This window comes from Ammodytes marinus (genome assembly GCF_949987685.1).
Source record: "Ammodytes marinus genome assembly, chromosome: 11".
NCBI classification, from domain to species: Eukaryota; Metazoa; Chordata; class Actinopteri; order Uranoscopiformes; family Ammodytidae; genus Ammodytes; species Ammodytes marinus.
The window spans coordinates 28,194,192-28,214,690 of NC_137215.1; the positions used below are offsets into that span (position 1 = coordinate 28,194,192).

Genomic DNA, 20,499 nt, shown 5'->3' on the forward strand with positions numbered 1-20,499 from the left:
TGTTATCAACAGGACTATTATATAATATTATATAAAACACAACATGATGACTGCACTCGTTGTATTACAATTATAGTGACAGTAGTAGGACTGGCCTTTAGGGATGAGGTGATGACTTCATGTGACACGTGTGTGTGTGTGTGTGTGTGTGTGTGTGTGTGTGTGTGTGTGTGTGTGTGTGTGTGTCTTTGTGTGTTTGTACAGAGCCTGGTTATGGATTTTAACTTGCTGACGGATAGTGAAGCCCGCAGCCCGGCGCTGTCTCTCTCCGACTCCGGGACGCCGCAGCACGACCAGGGATGTAAAGGCGCCGACACCAGCGGTCAGTCAACACACACACACACACACACACACACACACACACACACACACACACACACACACACACACACACACACACACACACACACACACACGCAAAACAGCTCCACATTTGGGATTGGCTAGCGCTGATAAAGAACCAAAATCATGTTGAAAATGCTGATGAGTCATGACCATCATGGATCAATGCCGCTCAGGCAGAAAGCTGCAAATGAAACGGAAAGGAAATATGACATAGTATTGATAATAATGTGGAGAACCTTGCGTTTTCCCTCTACAATAGCTTTAATAAATTATAGATGGAAATTGGCTTTAAAACAAACAGACGATCCGCAGCATTTGCGTCTAATCAGGTTAGAATAGCATTGCCGCAGTGCGATCAACACACAGGTTAGACCACTTCTCATTTCATTTCACGCGCCTATTCCGAGACAATAAATACAAATGAAAACATTGTGTAAACTATATGGACTATTAGGCTTCTCCACTGCTATGGAGGAACCAGTGCGCTCTTCTTCCGTGTTATTTTATTTGTGCCAGTTTTCTCTGTCCTCGGCTCAAGCGATGAGCGGCAGTATTAGGCCTTTTATACACACACACACACACACACACACACACACACACACACACACACACACACACACACACACACACACACACACACTCATTTGACTTTTAATATAAAATGGAATCCAATTTCTCCCGAGACCATCAGGTTCAAGGCGCGGCAGCTCAAAATATTTATTCTATTTTTTATATTTTTAATTTCAATTGATCAACTTTATAATTTGTATTTCACTAGGCCTATTGTTTAGGCTATTATCTGTATTATCTGTAGGCATTTTAATAAAAGTCATCACACAAATCTAACCAATAAATGGTGATTTAAAGTCAATTAAGAAGATGACATATCCCATGACCACATTCACAGAGCCGGGAGAGAGAGAATTCTGAAATGATCGTGGATTTGACAAAATAATAAGTGACGAAGTCTTATACCTCGGGGCAAGAATTTAGCAATAGTCATAGGTGAGTGACACGTTGGTCACGTGAGATCACAGTAGGCCTACTGTATATCCATGTAAACAGGCTATGTAAAAGCTGAGTGCTGATTGGTGGACCGTCGGTGGTAGTTCTAGATGAGAATCCCATCGTATTTCCTCTGCTCAGTTCATCTGTTCAACCCTCTTCTATCACAAATAAATCACCTTGCTGGTTTCTCTCTCTTATTCATCCGCATAGTAGGCCTATAACATCACCACAACCCACCCACCCATTCAGTTGATCTAAATTTATGCGTGTGTGTGTGTGTGTGTTTGTGTGCGTGTGTGTGTGTGTGTGTGTGTGTAAGTGTGTAAGTGTGTGTGTGTGTGTGTGTGTGTGTGTAACCCAATCTAATTGCTAAACTGTGTGTGGTTAGAAATCTAGTCCTAACAAACTGTCAAACACAAACTATTTTAGAAAGAAATGCAGTGTACAAATGCCTCCATGTCTCTCATGCAGCAGGCGGTCTCAATCTAAAGGAGGACTCATCATGTCACTTACTTAGTTTGAGAGAAATGAGTTGAATTTCAAACTAAAGTTTCCGTATGTATAATGTGCCTAATAGGACCTGATGCTTTTTAATAGGGCACATATTTAAAATTGATCATAGTGAAGGAGAGCCATAAGCACAGGAGAAAGAAACAGAGGCAGTGTTCTTAGAAAAACATTACGAACATTTACAGATGGATTTTTATTTTTTATTTTTTTTGCATTGATGGATAATATATATTGAAGGTTACATCATAGCACCAATGAGGAGTACTTTTTATGTAAATGTAATTTATATCTTTAATGAATTAATTATATAGTCTTCCACTGGAAGCCTTAATGATTGTTCCGGAATGATGTGTGTACTGTTCAATGAAGCACAAACATTTGGTTAAAGGAAAATGTCTTGAAATATGAAATATGATTCATGTCTAATATTATGAAAGCTTGCGTTTTTTTCTCCTTCTTTTTTTTAAACTCATTTATATTGTGAGACTTAACAAGCTCAAATTTGACTTTTTTTTAGGCCAGAACAATTATATATAAAGTATATATCTATTGAACGATTCACTATTTGTACGGAACTTCTAATTATGGCCCTTCTTGATCAACTCTTTCACACACAAAAGATTCCATTAAAATAACGATATCCTGTTTCACTTTATGAAAATGATTGCAACATATGAGTATTTCTGTATTGCCATTCAAAGATATGCATTAAGAACATTTCCTATTGTTTATTGATGGTCTTTATTCCCCCTTTATAATGAACCTTAACTCTGGACTCAATTATATTAGAGTATTATAGCTATAACTTAGGACACCAGGCTGACACCAATACCATAGCCACAACACTTGTTTTTTCTCACAGTCATGACTGAGACCAGAGTGTGTCTCTTAAGCTTGCTCTCTGAAAAGAGGTGCATGTTTTTTGAAGAAAGAATTAGATTTTACCCTAAATTTGGCAAAGTACTCAGCTCTCAGCAGAAGACATTGGTATGACATCATCATTACTGCTCTTTGCCTAAGCTGTACCTGACAGCCGTCTAGTTCTCCATCTACTCTCAATGAAGTTAAAAGTCTCTGCTAGTTGTTTTCCATATTAGAGCCCTCTGTGAGGCCAACCGGAACGGCTCTGTCATGTCGGCACATTATCAGTGAGATTGCTCCTATTGTTTGTTGGTGCGGCGCTCTAAAAAGGGCTGCCCTTTCCTCTGTATTGTGTTATAGACTTTGGCCATAAGTGACAGCTTACCCAGTGTCAGTTTACTGCCAGATAACAGCCTGGACCTGGCCCTTATTGGTTTTGCCAGTGGCCCTGCGGAGCCTCTTTTTAAACCCTGCTGATCATTTGGGACTGCTCTGAGAGCTAAGCCCTCGCCAAACACAGCCCAACTTGCCCTCCTCACAAAAGCCTGATCCGTGGGATTAGCTGGCCAACTCATTTCACTTCTTTCTGCACTGTAAAAAAAATGTTTTGCCATTGTTGGTCTAACTATAGTTTTCAAGTTAGTCAGACTCGGAAATAAGGTTTTGCTATGTTCAACTAACGAAACAGAGTCCGGCCAGCAAACTTCACCCTATCGTTGGCTCAAAAGCTATTTTCATAACACAACAACTAGAATTTTTGAGTTGCAAAAAGGCAGACGTCTTTTTGTTGGAAACCCCGTACATTCCGTTTCAGGGGTGGGGCAGTCTGGGTTGCGTGAGTGAGTGGACGTTAGTTTGGACCAGACGCCGGAATTAATCTCATTGTCGACCTTGTGGCCATATCTGGATAATAAGAAGCATGTTTGGAGGATTCGTTGAGCTAATAAGGTAAGTGTTTTTATTTTATTTTGTTTTCGAGACAAGTGATGTTAATGGCAAAGTGCACTGTACTATTTTAATGGAAAGAAGGAAAAATTGCCACCGGAAAAGAGACTGTTATCAACACGTACCTTAGTTATAATCGACAACCGGGCAATATACATCAGTTCTGTGTTTTATTTGAGTTATAGTTTGCCACTGAGACATTAAGAGTCATGATTTTGACCGTGGTTAAGCATGTCGTGTGTAGCATTGACTGCTAAATGTAAAGCTAGTCACTTTCGGTGTGGGCTAAATTGAGGGTAATACATGTTCATAGATATTTTTGGTTGAGGCATGGCGGTGAGAATACATGGTGTGAAGCATGGTGAAGCGGGTAACTGTGTTGGGAAACTGAATGAGCAGTGTGTTTTGACAGACTAGCTAAGCTAATCCCCGTTAGCATGCTAACGCGGGCATTTCCTCACCGTCATGAAGGTAGAAGGAACAGTTGACTGTTTTGAAAAGAGACTGGCATAGTCCGCAGCCTTTTTAAATGCTTTTATTGTAATATCTGAGAATATAATCGACACCCGGGTAATAGATACCAGTTTTGTGTTTTATTTGAGTTATAGTTTGCCACTGAGACATTAAGAGTCATGATTTTGACCGTGGTTAAGTGTGTCGTGTGTAGCCTTGTCTGTGCCCAATATGGCGGTCACCGATAGCATTGACTGCTAAATGTAAAGCTAGTCACTTTCGGTGTGGGCTAAATTGAGGGTAATACATGTTCATAGCTATTTTTGGTTGAGACATGGCGGTGAGAATAAATGGTGTGAAGCATGATGAAGCGGGTAACTGTGTTGGGAAACTGAATGAGCAGTGTGTTTTGACAGACTAGCTAAGCTAATCCCCGTTAGCATGCTATGGCGGGAATTTCCTCTCCGTCAGGAAGGTAGAACGGGAACCGTTGACTATTTTGAAAAGAGACAGCCATAGTCGGCAGCCTTTTTAAATGCTTTTATTGTAATATCTGAGCATATTTTGACACAATAAGCTGGTTATAATCGACACCTGGGTAATAGATACCAGTTGTGTGTTTTAATCGAGTTTTAGTTTGCCACTGTTACATTAAGAGACATTGCATTTGACTGTGGTTAACCCTTTATAGGGCACTCATTGAAATACTTAGAAATTCTAAATGTCAACCCTACAGTGTTATTGGAGGATATAACAAGACTATATTTTCTTTTTCAAATTAAAAAAAAAAATTAATTTTTACGTTGCAAATCGAGGTCAACGAAGTTACCATATATGGTTCCTTGCCCGTTTAGGGTAAGAAAAAAAACCCAAAAGTGTATATATAGAAAATACAAGAAAATACACTAATAAAGTAAAGGAACATTTATTTACTGATAAAAAACACATAAAACATTAAGGAACATATATTTAGTGATACTAGAACTTGTCACAAGAATGTTCGTTAAAATGTCCAGGCCAGTCATTAAGGCAGCTGCTTCATTGTACTTGATGAAGCAGTAGCATTCAGCAATGAGGCAAAGGTAGATCCTGCAGACCATGCAGACTACATTTGACCTCAAGACTTCCCCCTACTGCTGCAGTACTTCAAGGTGTTGCAGTTGGTTTAGACAGGGGCACAGAACAGGGACAGGTTACACTGTACAGAATAATCTGGGGTGTGGCTGCGGTGTCCCTGGACAGGCGCAGGGCCACCAACAGAGGTCCTGAGGCTCCCTAGAGATGCTGAGCTCCTTCAGGGGTAAGATGTGAACCTCTTCTGGCTGCCGGAACACCTGTATCCTGAATTTCTTTGGTTACTGGCAATCCAACCAAGAGCCTTGCAGTCCCGCGTGTAGATGACCCCAGCATTTGTGAGGGTGTCATCAAATGCAATTGTAGACAGCTGCTAAAGACAAGAGAGTTTTTGAGTCAATATCAAGTCCACTTTGTGATCTTTTTTAAGATAAACAGAAACAGTGAAGTGTATATCTACTTGAAAACAAAGAATATTGACGTTTAAACTGTAAATATATATAATATGATTGACATAAATTGAAAATATAAATGAGTGAAAAATAGTATAAGTAATGGTGGTACCACTACTTTCTTCTCATAATTCAATCAGAAAAATTAAATACATCACAAATTTTGAATAACTTTATAAATTTTAGCAGTAATACCGCTCACAGCAAAAATAAATACCTACATATGCCATTTAAGTATAATGTAAAGTGTTTTAAAGTCTCAAAACAGTCCAAAATCCCACATATTTCACTATTTATAGCTAGAAATTTTCTAAAAAGTCAAAAAAATTTCTCACTCAAACATCCAATGCGCTAATGAGGACTATTGTCTATGTTGTCATGTGTTATTTGTTAAAAAGCAAGCACATATGGCTTACTATACCCATTGGGCGTATGGGCGTATGTCTAAATATGGACATATGGTCACATGTACAATTGTTAGGTGAATCGGGCGTATGATCAAATATGGTGCCTCTATTTTTCATGCCAAAATTTTACAAATTTCTACAAAGACTACACAAACAACCCCTATCTCAACATCTAACACAGCTATTCAACCATATAATGTGTGAGTTTCAACAACTTACCTTTGTTAGTTTTCACGTTAGCCCCGTGAGTATGGAAGCTTGTACAGGCCGATCATGGTACTGCATGGACTTTCGTGGCAAGCTGAAGTTTGAGATGCTCTAAAATACAGCCGATTGGTCAGATGTTATCACTTGACTCACTGTGACATAGCCTGGTCTCTCCAGATTGGCTGTGAGAAATATATGGGCTTTGCTCCTTAATGGATAGGTTTGGTGAGGCTTTTAAGGTAGTCAATTTAAGTTACCATATATGGTTCCTTGCCCTATAAAGGGTTAAGCCTCTCCAGTGTCAAGATGGCGGCCGTGTGTGTGTGTGTGTGTGTGTGTGTGTTGACAGACGAGCTAAACTAATCATTTCCTCCCACCTGTTCAAAATGTTTTGTGAGGGTACCAGAGTCCGTGTTTTAATGCCTTTATTATTTGTCTGAGAATATATTACATCAACTGGCTTTGGGTTACAGAAGAGTTATACTAATTCAAATATGTTAAAAAAAAACAGTAAGCAGTGATGATAAACTGAGAACAATTGTGTATTAAGACAAGTTAATACAATGATTCATTCTGGAGTAATGGTGTATTACTGCTGTCATTTTTATGTTTGATGTAATTTGAGTTTTTGCATTACTTACCTGCACTTAAAGGGGTGGTTCTACACTAAACAGACAGTATTTCCATAGCTAATGTTAGTTGCTAATACTTACCTGTATGCCTTGTTGAGTAAGTTAACATGTATTTGAGTACTTACCATGGATATTTAGACAATGTAAAGTGATATAATACCGAGTATGGTTCTAAGGATAGCCTTTGGAGGATATGTGTGGTGTAGCCTATACGATTTATGTGTATTATAAGGTGTATGGAGTATGTGTTTAAGATAGGGGTGGGGGAAAATAATTTGTGAATTATTGTCTCTGCATCTAAAGGCTTTTAGTGAAATTAAATATTTCCATTATATGTATCTTGTTTTTCAGGGGAGGACTGCATGCAGTGCAAATTCGCAAGCTCCAGTCAAGAGGCACTTCTTAAGCACTGTCGGCTTTGTCACAGAACAGGTGCGCACTGGCCCTGTATTCACACAGACTGTGTGTGTGTGTATTTAAAACACCAGGTGCATTAAAGTCACACCTCTCAAGATCACACACACAACTGTGAGAATCCAAGAAAATTCAATGGAAGACATCCTGGATAAACTTGATGAACAGGTTAGTGATGGGCATGTGTCAGTAAAATGGATGTTATCACTCATTGCTTTATGTTCTTAGTTTGTGCCACTTGATGATTATAACAGTATTTTTTCATTTGCAATACTAGAAAAAATAAGCTAGTCCTTGCATTGTATTTTTTTCTTTTCTAAAGACCTGTGCTTTATCCTCCATTACTAAAAAGAATTTCTGATTTTGCAATTTGTATAAATCCACTGTGGCACTTCACTCATTTATATGCTTATGTTTTCCACTGTATACTCTTTAGACATCAGACATTGTGTCTCACCGAAAGACTGCAGCACTGAGATGCCTCCCTGTTTTTGTCCGGGACGACACAACCAAGTTTTTCCTGCAGCCTTTGGTAAGTAATGGAAATGGACATGTTCTGACTTCAATTAATCGTTGTCACAAGTGTTTGAACTTTATATAGGTGAAGTAAGCGATTTATTTATGTTAATATAAGAGTTAAGGTGCTGTAAGCGGAATGGTTCTTTTAGCTTCCTGTCAGTTACTGCAGTTAGCAGTCCCCTCGCTCGTCCTTACGTCACCACATTAATGCACTGCGGTCTTCAAGCAGCGAGTTATCTAGCATCATCTCAGATCCATAAATGTGATAAAAACCATCAAAACAGACATTGGGAAGGATTTTTACCTGCTTTGCCATTGTAGACGAATAAACATTCACCCATCTGTTGCTCTGGCGTGCACCGGCAGTGAGACGGGTGCCGGTTTGTAGAGTTCTTTCTTCTGATTGGATACCACTTTCCGGATCCCCGAACAATTTAATTTGCCGATTACATGCAGAGCGGGTGACTGAGAGATCGGCTTTATGAAACGCGCACACTATATAAGTGATCACTGTATGAATAAAGAGCGATTTAATACTTATATTAACCTAAATATATCGCTCAATTCGCTCTTCATTCATACAGTGATCACTTACATAGTGTGCACGTTTCATAAAGCCGATCTCTCAGTCACCCGCTCTGCATGTAATCGGCAAATAAACTTTTTGGGGATCCCGAAACTGATATCCAATCACAAGAGAGAACGTAACAAACAAGCACCCGTCTCACTGCCGGTGCAAGCGCAGAGCGACAGATGGGTGAATGTGGAGAAGGTAAAAATCCTTCCCAATGTCTGTTTTGATGGTTTTTATCAGGTTTTATCACACTTACTTATCTGAGATGATGCTTGATAACTCGCTGCTTGAAGACCACAGTGCATTAATGTTGTGACGTAGGGACGAGGGAGAGGACTGCTAACTGCAGTCAGTGACGGGAAGTTAGCTAAACTGACCATTCCGCTTACCCTTTTAAGGGTTAAGAAATCAGTTATTTAATTTAATTTTTTTCTTTTGAACATTTTAATCGGCCCCAGAAAATCCATATCAGCCGGGCCCTAATTACGTCCTTTTGTTTGACCTAGCACTCAGCCATGCATCTGTTACTTCTCCTCAGGAAACTGACCCTGAAGAAAGAGTGCTCAAGAGGCGTGTTGGCCTTGTTACTGTCCTTGGAGAAGATGATCCTGCTGTTTCACCAAACGTGCGGGACTGGGCTGTTGTGTTGGAAGGGTCCATTGTGCTACGTCACCTGCCAGACCTCGGCACTGCCTTTGCATACCTCCTTGGGCTACTGTATGCCATGAACATTGATTATCCGAAGGAGATGAGGTACACCTTTGAAGCAATTCAGACCATCTTTTTCAAGCTTGGCTCTCAGTGCTCCCAGCGCACAAGGTCTCTGCAAACAAAGCTTTTGCTGTGACTCTTAATGTGGAAGCCAACCTTTGTTTTATGCCTGTTCTAGTGCATCGTGGTTGGTGCTCATAAACAGCTAGTCATTTAAAACTTGCAAAGTCCTCATGAAAAACTTTCTTCAAAGGTGTACCTCATCTCCTTTGGTGCATCCTTAAAAAAAATCACACTCTGCCTCCTTCGGCGCTTAAGGTGTCACCTCGAATTGATATGTAGGTAAAGAAAAAAATTTTATGTATTTTTCCACAACTTTTTTTTATTATAACTTTCTTTTTCAACTCAAGTCCTCACCATACAAACCATATTCATCTTTATTTTAAGGATTTTAACCCTTTAAATTCTACTTGTTACAGAAAAAGTCACTTTTATTTATTTATTTTTTTAATGAAAAAAATCTTTAAAAGCGAAATAATTTGTCTAAATTGTATTTTTCTAAGGGGGATTATAAAAGTGTGATGTAAAAAAATTAACAATTATATTGATTTGAATGCATTTTTATTTTATTTTTTGCTGTCTAAGATTTTAAAAAATGTTAATGTGGAAGCTATGTTTTCTGCCTGCTGTTCAAGTTTAGGAGTGCTTTAGTAACACCTCCGTGTATGTACTCGCTTGCTCTCATTTTAAGCATGCCATTCTCCTCTGCCTGTGATATAGAAATGTGAGAGATTGTCAAATGCCAGTCCACAAAACTCTGGATTCTAAAGTTATTTGACTTAATGTGATTCAATGTTTGAGGTTTGAGTCTTAGTATGTTATATAAAAGATTGGCTGAATCAAATTAATTTCTATTGTATGTTCAACTTTAACCAGTTGCTTGTGGTCTATGTTTATGTACTTGTTAAAGATGTAATATTCAGTTTCAGGGGAGAGAAATGTGTTTACATTTGCAGAGCCTGCAGTTATTTTACAAAACATATTTTCTCTATATGAAATGATTATAATTCTATCATCAAATCATTACTAAATGAGTCACCTTGAACCAAAAGTTAGACTAACATATTTTTGTAAAAAAAACATAGTGAAACACATTTTTCATGGCTTTCTAATGTCAAACAGTGTTCCAAGGATCCAATTTTCCTGTGAGGAAAGTTTGTTTTACATTGTGGTGTTGAACATGTTTATGAACAAGATAAATAAACATGGTTTCAGATATCTTTTGATGTGTGCTCTTTATTTTATTCATTCATTCAGCATTTCTTAAATACAATTACAGCAACATAAATGTAACTTGATTTATAAAGGAACTTTTCTCACTTAAGTAACAAGAATTTCTGAGTTTGTTGAAGGTAAAAATACCTGGAATTGAAGCATGGATTTTATTGTTGGTTCGACGTAAATATCATAATTAGGTGAACAAGATCGAGTTGGCATAACTCATATCTAAACTCGGAAATCTGAGTTAAGTCAACAAGAATTTCTGAGTTTATTGAAGGTAAAAATACATGGAATTGAAGCATGAATTTTATTGTTGGTCCGACGTAAATATCATAATTAGGTGAACAAGAGAATCCAAGTTGGCATAACTCTTATGTCAACTTGTAAATCTTAGTCAGGTCAACGATAGTGGTCAAAAGTTGAGAAAACTCAAAAATGTCTTCGCATCAGGTTGCCTTGAAAATTTGCGTTTTCTCAACTTTTTTTTTTTTACAGTGTGTGAGGTCCTCATATTGCAGGAGGAAGGAGAGCCAGAGAGGGATCCTAGCAGACATAACATGTGCTCTTTAACATGATGCATTCACTCACTGCTCCTGCACATCTTTGAACATAATGCAGTGTTTGCAATCATTCTCTCTCGGCGACGTCACACCCATGCTGCTGCTTTTCCTGCCTGTGAGATGGAGGTGCTTTGATATGAGCCGTTCATATTCAGCAGGGATTGGATAGGGCTGACGCAATCCAGGGGGAAAGGCATCAGAATAATGTGTGGATTGTTTTGCTTCTCTGTGCAGAGTTCTGACAATTAGCACATGCTAAAGCAGGCTCTGCTAAAGAGTTCTGCTTTTAGCTGTTTCTTACAGTACCATACTATTTCATGTATCAGTGATTGTTTTTTTCTTTTTTAATGCTGAATGCATTAAATGCTTGCACCATGTACAAGCAGTTACACTTTAGTTTAGATGCCCCATTGTATAGAAAGGAAACTAATATGAAATAGTTTAGGGAGAATGGAGACAATGTTCAGGTCATATATTTCCATTGAATGAACCGCCTGTTCATTTCTAACCAGACAGCAGTGGACGCACAGCAGGCCACATGAGAATCAGAGCATGATGTTCAAGGACTTTTGGGGAATAAAGTTTTCAGAAAATGCATTCTTATAAATCAATATACGTATCTTTTGTTAAATGTATTATTTTCTCAAATCTCAAGCTTTTGGGCAGTTCCTTATATGGACATGTCCAACAATTAGAACATTTCTAAATTCCACCCGCAAGTTTTTCTACACAGGAAGGGAGAGGCAACTAAGTAAGTTTAAATCCAAATGCCATAAGTATCAATATTGTGAGGGTATATGCTTAATCTACACTATACCTTGCTTTTTTATATATCATTTTTGGTAAATGTTGGAGAGAAGGATATTACATGCAAAAAAACTTCCCCAGCTCAAACCGGCAACGTTGCTATTATACAGCATGTGCAGTAAGCTCTCGGCTATACTGCGCTCTCTACCATTACTTTGTAAGTTATTAAATAATGGACGCATATGAAACTTGTGTGTTTCAATTCAATTGTGTAGAATTTCGCTAGACATGCTAATATATTGCTGTAAACTCTCCCTGAATATGGCATTGAAGGCACAATCTGGACAGCATGGTATAACATCACTGCTGAATACACATTGGGTCCTTTAAGTCACATAATGAATACATGCCTGATATATGTGGTGTTCCCTACAGTGGAAAAGGAAAACATCCTTCCATTGCAGTTATCTCTCAATGGGTTTGTATTCTAAGCAAGGTTATTATGGAGAATATCATTCATGTTCAGATTGCAAGACTACTTATAGCTGCTTGACAACCAACTATCAACATATACAGCATACATCACTTACACACATGTAATGATGATTCCAAAAAAAAGCAGGAGCAGTGTTAGATTTTAGTGCCACATTTGACGTCATGGATCATACCATTCTAATTGAAAAACTCAAATGGTATCAGCCCATCTGAAACACAGAAGGTCTTTCACAACAGTAGTCTATCAAAACTCAGTGAAGCATGTGGTGTACCTCAAGGTAGTGACCTGGGACCATTCCTCTTTTAAATGTATATTAATGACTTAGCTTCCACACGGTAATAACCCTCTTGCTAATTTCCAATTATACTGTATGTGTTTGCAATAATTGAAATGTATAAAATATCTTTTCAAACATTTTCAATGATTGATTTATTATATTTCACATTGACCATTCATATATGTCCAGAAAAGCCCTCGCAAAGGCTTTCCTAAAATCAAAGTCAGATTTATTTATGTAGCACAGTTAAAAAAACAACATTAGTTGACCAAAGTGCTGTACAAGAATACAATACTAAACAAATAGGGCTAAGATACACAGCAAAAAACAATAACAACAAAACATCCTATAACAAAAAACTTCCTACATCCAACATTTCCTACATCAGCTGCGTCTCTCAGTCAAATCATTCTGTTTCTTTCTGTGTGTTTTTGCAGACACAGAAAAATCCCAGCAGAACCAGCTGGATGAGTCCAGTGCTGAGGACGGCTCTCTGAAGAAGAAGCAGCGCCGGCAGAGGACTCACTTCACCAGCCAGCAGCTCCAGGAGCTGGAGGCCACCTTCCAGAGGAACCGCTACCCAGACATGAGCACCAGGGAGGAGATCGCAGTGTGGACCAACCTCACAGAGGCACGCGTCAGGGTGTGTATATACACAGCTTCTCTCATGCCGCCTCCCAAACAGAGAGCCCTGCTTACAGTTTGACTGCTGTAGCTGCTCCGGTTGAAGAAGCCACTCAGTGAAGTGTAGTATTTTGGTTCAAATGAAAAGCCTATACAGCAGGATGAAGCATGGTTAGATGCATATAAAGTCCTTCTGTTGTACATCAGGCTAACACTTACCTCAGCTGCTGGATAGAGTGACATACTATTTGGTGTGCATGTTAAAGTGATGATCTTCATTAGTTTTACCAACACTGGGTCAGATCTTCCACCAGTATATCCCATTAAACTTAAAAAACGTGATGTGGAGATTAGCAGTGAGTTAATGGAGCATGCTACTCAATGGATTATCTCTTCCCATGATGAGCTGTACTCGTGCAATGTGGCGTGCAAAGGTGACACATTTGTAGACTATACAGAGCACCTTTCAAGCTCACAATGGCTCACATTGGCCGTAGCTGTGGTGCCGCTATCAAACTTTACATGTGTATTCACCACTCTTTATAAGACTTCATTCAAACTGAGTTGAGGCCTGCATGAAAAACCTGACCCTCTCGTCCATTTGAATAGAACAAACGTAGGGAAGGGAAACACTGCAGGATTGTCTGGCAAAAAAACAAATAAACACAACACTATGTCATCCAGCAAGGTGCTGCAATAGCCAAGCTAGCGTTCCTGCTAAATACAATTAAATTAATGTTAATTCCATATTTCTGCTGTTTTCATCACGATCGTTGATGAAAGATACAACAGGTTTTTCCTGTGACGTTTTGGTAGCCTTTAAATACATGAATGGGTTTCTCCAACTGGATTTTACTGGATTGCATCTGCGCTAAACAACAAGCCTTGAGTTATGCTGTTTTTGGTCTGAATCCCTGCTGACATGTATTTGAATTTGCGGTGTAATGACTTTGAAAAGCCTGACAAACTGATTTCACTGGAGGGCCGCATACTAGCTTTTTTCCATGGGTTTCAACCACATTTCATCTTCTCAGGAATCCACATGAACTTTAATATATCTTAAAATATAAATCTTGTTTCCGCTCCCCCAATTGTCAAAAAATAAATACACACTCTAAAGGAATAGTTCAACATTATTCATTTTTAGCTTTTTGCCTCACTCTCCGGCTCAAGAGAAAGCGACAGAAATCCTTCCTGTAACTGTGCGTACATTTTTGATGTAGAAATGGGCAAAGGCTGGTCATTCCAAGTTAGCTTAGCTCGATCACTGGCAGTCAAGGGGAGCAGGACAAAAGATAAACTTTACTACATCACTTAACGCTCCTGTGTGCTTGTTGGGACTTTTTACACGTTATGTCATTTTAGAATCAAATACATACATGACCGTCATGACCGGGCACTTCCTGGTTTCCTTCCAGTATGTATTTTGTTTTGTAAATAACCTAATGTGCAAAATAACGTGGTAAATAAGAAAGTCCCACCAAGCACACAGGAGCATTCAGTGTTGTTGTAAAGTTTATCTTTTGACCTGCTCCCCTTGACTCTCCTGTTTGAGCTAAGCTAACCTGGATGAGCTAAGCTAACCTGGATGCCCATTTCTACATAAAAAATGCACCCATAGTTACAGGAGGGTTTTTGTCACCAAGGTTTAAGCCGGAGAGTGACGCAAAAAGATAACAATTCTAAATGTTGAACAATTCCTTGAAAAGCTAGTAGGCATTTGGGGGGCGCTCGTGGTGTAGTGGTTAGAACCCCCATAGAGTCTCAGTCCTCTTCACAGCAGACCCGGTTGTAATCCGACCTGTGGTCATTCTCTGCAAGTCATCCCCATTTTGCCCCATTTCCACTCTGTCTCCCCAAGCTCTGCATAAAACGCCAACACATAATCTTTTTATAAAAAGATAGAAGGCATTTAGATTATTTTTCTCGAGTTCGATTAAAGCTGTTGATCACCAAAATATTATTCAGTTGTCAAAATGTTTAGATAGATAGATAGATAGATAGATAGATAGATAGATAGATAGATAGATAGATAGATAGATAGATAGATAGATAGATAGATAGATAGATAGATAGATAGATAGATAGATAGATAGATAGATAGATAGATAGATAGATAGATAGATAGATAGATAGATAGATAGATAGATAGATAGAGTCTAAAAAGTCAAAAGTGCAGCAGAGCTATTTGGAGCTATATGGAGCAGGAGGACACACATTCTGATGGATGACAATACAATCGCTGGCCCTACCCGCCGAGTAATGGATCAAATTAATGTTGGCTGGTTGAAAGGTCACATAGCGTGCACTCTTCGGTTGTTATTTTGAAAGGACAACAGACGACACATTGTCTGGTCCTTAATGTCTATCAGTGGCCTTTCTAACCCCTGCATGCAGGCACATTCCTACATGCTCAAAATACTTCCCCTGTCAGCTTGATTCATGTGATTTGTCAGGCAGCCATTGTTAATCATTACAGTCGCAGCATGACACTACATATTGATAACAGTGAATTTAGGGGTCTAGGGCTGGTTGTGTTTGTATGCACAGACCGTCAGGACCTCTTAAAGCACATGTGCGATTTGTGATTTTAAGGCTATACGTTGATAAAGTCACTTGTATGAAACATTTGATCAATATCATGTAATGCGACCTTCAGTAGTATGCCACAACAACAGCTCATACATGTGCTGTGATAGTCTCATTAGCGGCTGTTCTTGCTAAGTGCTATGGGCAATTGGTAATGTTTACCACAGTTGCCATTTTAGTTCACTTTCTTAACGCGCTTGCCAACAGCTGAGGGCGATAGGAATGTCACAACGAGAAAGTTCATGAATCAAAATATTTAACTAATTTAAAATCTTTCACCTGATTTTATTCAAGTTCATCATTAGAGGGAACACACATTTCTCTATCTACTTCACTGGCTGTCCATCCAGAGATTGTCCAGACATTTCTTCACTCGATCCAAAAGATTTGATCTCATGGTGACGTGGTCAGTAGAACACATTGTCTGGCAACAATAAATGTCTTGACTATCAAAAATATAGTGTGAAGACATTTAGGCCTATGGAACACAAAGCTGTGGTAAGGTTAAAGCTGCCCTTTTTAATTATATAATAACAATCAATCAAACGACAATGTGAGGAATGTATCTCGTACAAACCCAACGTGAGGATAAACTCCCTTTACACTATCTGAGCAGCAAAGCAGACACAGTTTGCAACTTCACCTTTAAGCATAACAGTGAGTTAATGCTTAGTTTATGCAGTTATCATTGACCAGGTAAAGCTTTATAAATGCTAATTAAGCATTAACTAAGCATTAAGTAACAGTCAATGAATACCCTTATTGTAAAGTGTTACCGTCCTTCTCATTAACTTTCATTGTTTAACATAAATGTCACACTTCTTCCTGCATTGGCACTCAAGTGTTTACACTGGACATTATTCTAACAGAACTGATATCATGGCTCATGACATCAATGTGTTTCTATATATTTTAAAAAGTGATGACCCTACAGTATGCTGACATCAGCATTAGTACTGAGCCTGTATACAAATATAAGTCTTCCTTTCCATTGGGGATGCCTGCCAGCTTGGCATTTTAATGTCCCTACTTTGAAGTCAAGTTCATATCAAATGTTTAAAACATTGTTATTTACTGTTTTAGAACATTGATATTTACTGTTTTAAATCAGTTGTTCCTCCCATGTAATCATTTGACCATTTAACACAGGGCATATGAATATGGCTGCAGACATAGGCCAGCGAGTAACCTTGACATTTAGTCTTTTTCCAGCAAGCTGCAGACAGCTTTGCCTCTGAGTCAGGCTAAAGATTGGGTACAGCTTCTGTCCTCTTGTCGGGCTTTCCCCTGCTGTCACTGAGGGCCATGGAAAAGGTTCTACTCATATAAACAGCGTTGTCTTACTATACAAACAGAGTGTTGGATGATAGGCAGCAGTGATGCCAAGCAGCAGAGAGACACGTCTGAGGGAAAGGGTTGTAAAGGTCTGAAGAGGATTAAAGAGATAAATCATTTGATAGCAAATCATTTTAACGTAAGAGAAGAACCCCATGTGAACAGATGAGCAGGAGGCTTCTGAAACAAACTCTATTTCTTCTTTTTGTATCAGCAAATGATAGATTTTGGTCAAAAGTTTGTCCACAACTTTATACTCCGAGAAACTTTGTGTACTTTAATTTCTAAAGAAAAAAACCCTTTAATTTAGATTTTTTCACTAAAACTTTGATCCAATTCATATCCTCCAAATATAGAACCAAAGAATGAGACAAATGAGAAGATTGCCCTTCCCTGACATTTCTTCCATTGGGATTTCACTATTCAAATAAGTCAATAATTAGTTTGAATAAGCCTATTCTAATATGACTGTTTGATCATACACTTCAACTAACTTTCTGGGATCATTATGTCTTTTCCAAAATTCTGGATACACATGCACACAATATTACTGAAAGTATTTGAGGGGGGGTTGGGATACTCTAACTGCTGGATGTGTTTAAGCATTAACATGTATTGACCCCTTACACTTTGTGATAATATAGTCATTGGAAAATACGTACTTCAGTCATTCTAAATGAATTGAGTAAAGAAATAAGTCATCTAAAATGATAAGTGTAGCTTTGAAAAACATTCCATGCCTTTAAATTGACAATTGCACAAAATGATTCAGCCCATTCACTTGACTACTGACCGTCTTTGACGGGGTTTCACACTGGCAAATGAACGCCTTTTGCCTTTGCAAAGGCACTGTTAGCTTCATGCATTTTACACACATAAGCTTTATTTAACATTTACAGTTATTTTACAAGAAAAAGTTAAAGGTAAAACGTGTTTTTAATTATTATTATTATTATTATTATTATTATTATTATTATTATTATTATTATTATTATTATTATTATTATTATTATTATTATTATTATTATTATTACTTTATTTTTTGCTTTGCCAATTAAGCAAAATAGCTTTAGACCCCTGAGTCTAAAATATATGTGTACCATCATGTGTAACTTTAAATAAAAAATAAAATATCAACTTCCACAAATCCCCAGGTTTAGCGATGTCCTATTCCCAGATACTTGGTGAGTGTTATCAGAACTGATAGAAATAGACAAAATAACTTATTTTACTTATTAGGAATTTGAATTTAAAATAATTCAATAAAACTTTCAAAAAATGCGATCCTACATGATCTCAAAACAATATGCTAAAGTAAAACTTTAAAAACATATCTAGGTGACGTTTTTTTCCGTTTTCTCAACAGTCTGATTTTGCTTGGCTTCCCTTAGGTATGGTTCAAGAACCGGCGTGCCAAGTGGAGAAAGCGGGAGAGGAACCAGCAGGCGGAGTTATGCAAAAATGGCTTTGGTGCCCAGTTCAATGGACTCATGCAGCCCTACGATGACATGTACACGGGCTACTCCTACAACAACTGGGCCACCAAGAGCCTAGCCAGCAGCCCCCTCTCCGCCAAGAGCTTCCCCTTCTTTAACTCCATGAACGTGAGCCCTCTGTCCTCCCAGCCCATCTTCTCCCCGCCCAGCTCCATCCCCTCCATGGGGAACATGGCCTCTGGCATGGTGCCCTCGGCCGTCACCTCCACAGGCCTCAACAACCTGGGCAACCTCAACAACCTCAACAGCCACACGGCAGCGCTCAACTCTGTGGCAGTGAGCGCGGCCACGTGCCCCTACGCACCCACAGCCAGCCCCTACATGTACAGAGACACCTGCAACTCCAGCCTGGCCAGCCTCAGGCTCAAGGCCAAGCAGCACGCCAACTTTGCCTATCCTGCGGTGCAGAACCCTGTGTCCAACCTGAGCCCCTGTCAGTACGCTGTGGACCGGCCTGTATGAACCAACCACCCACTGACCCCACACACACCAGCTGTAACTCTCACTATAGCCCACTAGAACATCACTTCAGCTCCATCTTTAAGCTGCATACAGTGCTGCAGACTGGCAGATCCTGGGTTTGATGGCACTCGATAAGAAGAATCTTCAAAACTGACTAAACAACACATGGACCACAGCACTTCAAAGGAATGGTCTCCAGTTTGTGAGACTATGTCACTGAACTGCTTCATAGGATTTCTGAAGATTATCCAACATACTTTTTTTTTTCTCTTTTGAACTGCATGATTAGAGTAAATGTAGAAGCCAAGGATGAATACAACATGGATGCTTTCAATTGGACTGGTGGTCAACATCTTGGCCCAAATGCCATCTTTGTTACTGTTGCAGGAAAAAGAGACCTGTGGTTGCAATGTGGAAGAAATGGAGGATGTATATAATGGACTTTTTTTTCTGTTTTGTATGTGACAAAAAAATATATGAAAACGTACTTTAAAGATGAGAAAAGCATGTTCTACAAAAAGCAGAAGGCCATTGGTTGATGTACCATGTCCACATCATCTAGGAAACTTACACTTTGTTGTGAATTCCTCTTTCCCTTTGAAAGGTCATAGGTCAAAAGTCAGCTTAGGCAAGCAAAGGAGGGGGTGGGGGGGTTGGGGCAGTCCTAGAAAGTGGAGACAGCCTACAGTGGGTTCAAGACAAAAAAAAATTACTCAAACATCTACCAGAATATCAGCAAGAATCCTTCAAGTATAACTCTAAAAAGCCATTGAGTATATAGATTTGTGTGGTGTTATGCAAAGGGAGTCCATGACTGTAAAATAATGTATGTAAGAGTGTGGTTGTCATAACAAAAGAACAAGCTTCCCCCCCCCCCGGTTTTAGCCTGCTTTGTCTCATTAAACAACCCAATTAAAGGATCTGTTATGATGAACTGTATGATGGCTTTTGACATTGAGCAGAACAATACATGTCCTTCTCTAACCTATAGCCTATTAGCCTTAGCTGTTCCAGGGCCGCCCATAAGGGGTGGAAAGTAGGAACGCTTTCTAGGGGCCTAGCAACGACGGGGGAGGCTCATGGTCTTTGGAGGCCAAGATCCTAACAAAGATACACTTTATTTTGAACCAAAAAATTCATTAGAAACTTATTATAGCAAATCCCAAATGGTATATATTGTTATTTGAGTAAACTATTGTATTTCATCTTGAAAACTTAAAGCTAGTATGAGTGGTTTTTACCCCCGCGTAGCCTTTGCATGCTACGTCAACCATTTCAGGAGCCCAGCCATTGATGTGTGTGTGTGGGCCTGAGTTGTGCGTCACAATGTTCCACCCACAACAATCAATGAGCATTCTGCCATGGAAACCCAGACTCAATTCCATGACAGCTCTTGTGCCATGATGAAAGACAGTGTAGTAGTTTGGGAGGTGTGGAGATATAGCTGTTCCTGGTGGCGGCTCACTGATACATTTGACCTACACTCTTGTCGCTAACGGTGGCTATCCGGTAACACAGGG

At 39.0% G+C, this 20,499-nt stretch overlaps 1 protein-coding gene across 1 annotated transcript; it reads left to right on the plus strand.

Annotated features, from left to right (window-relative positions):
* Positions 1–213: 213 nt before the first annotated feature.
* pitx3 (paired-like homeodomain 3) lies at positions 214–18,979 on the plus strand (the record flags this gene model as incomplete). The annotated part of the gene is made up of 3 exons (XM_080037210.1): positions 214–322; positions 12,911–13,116; positions 18,413–18,979. 3 exons carry the CDS (start codon positions 214–216, stop codon positions 18,977–18,979), a joined length of 882 nt encoding a protein of 293 aa, XP_079893336.1.
* Between the last annotated feature and the right edge of the window lie 1,520 nt (positions 18,980–20,499).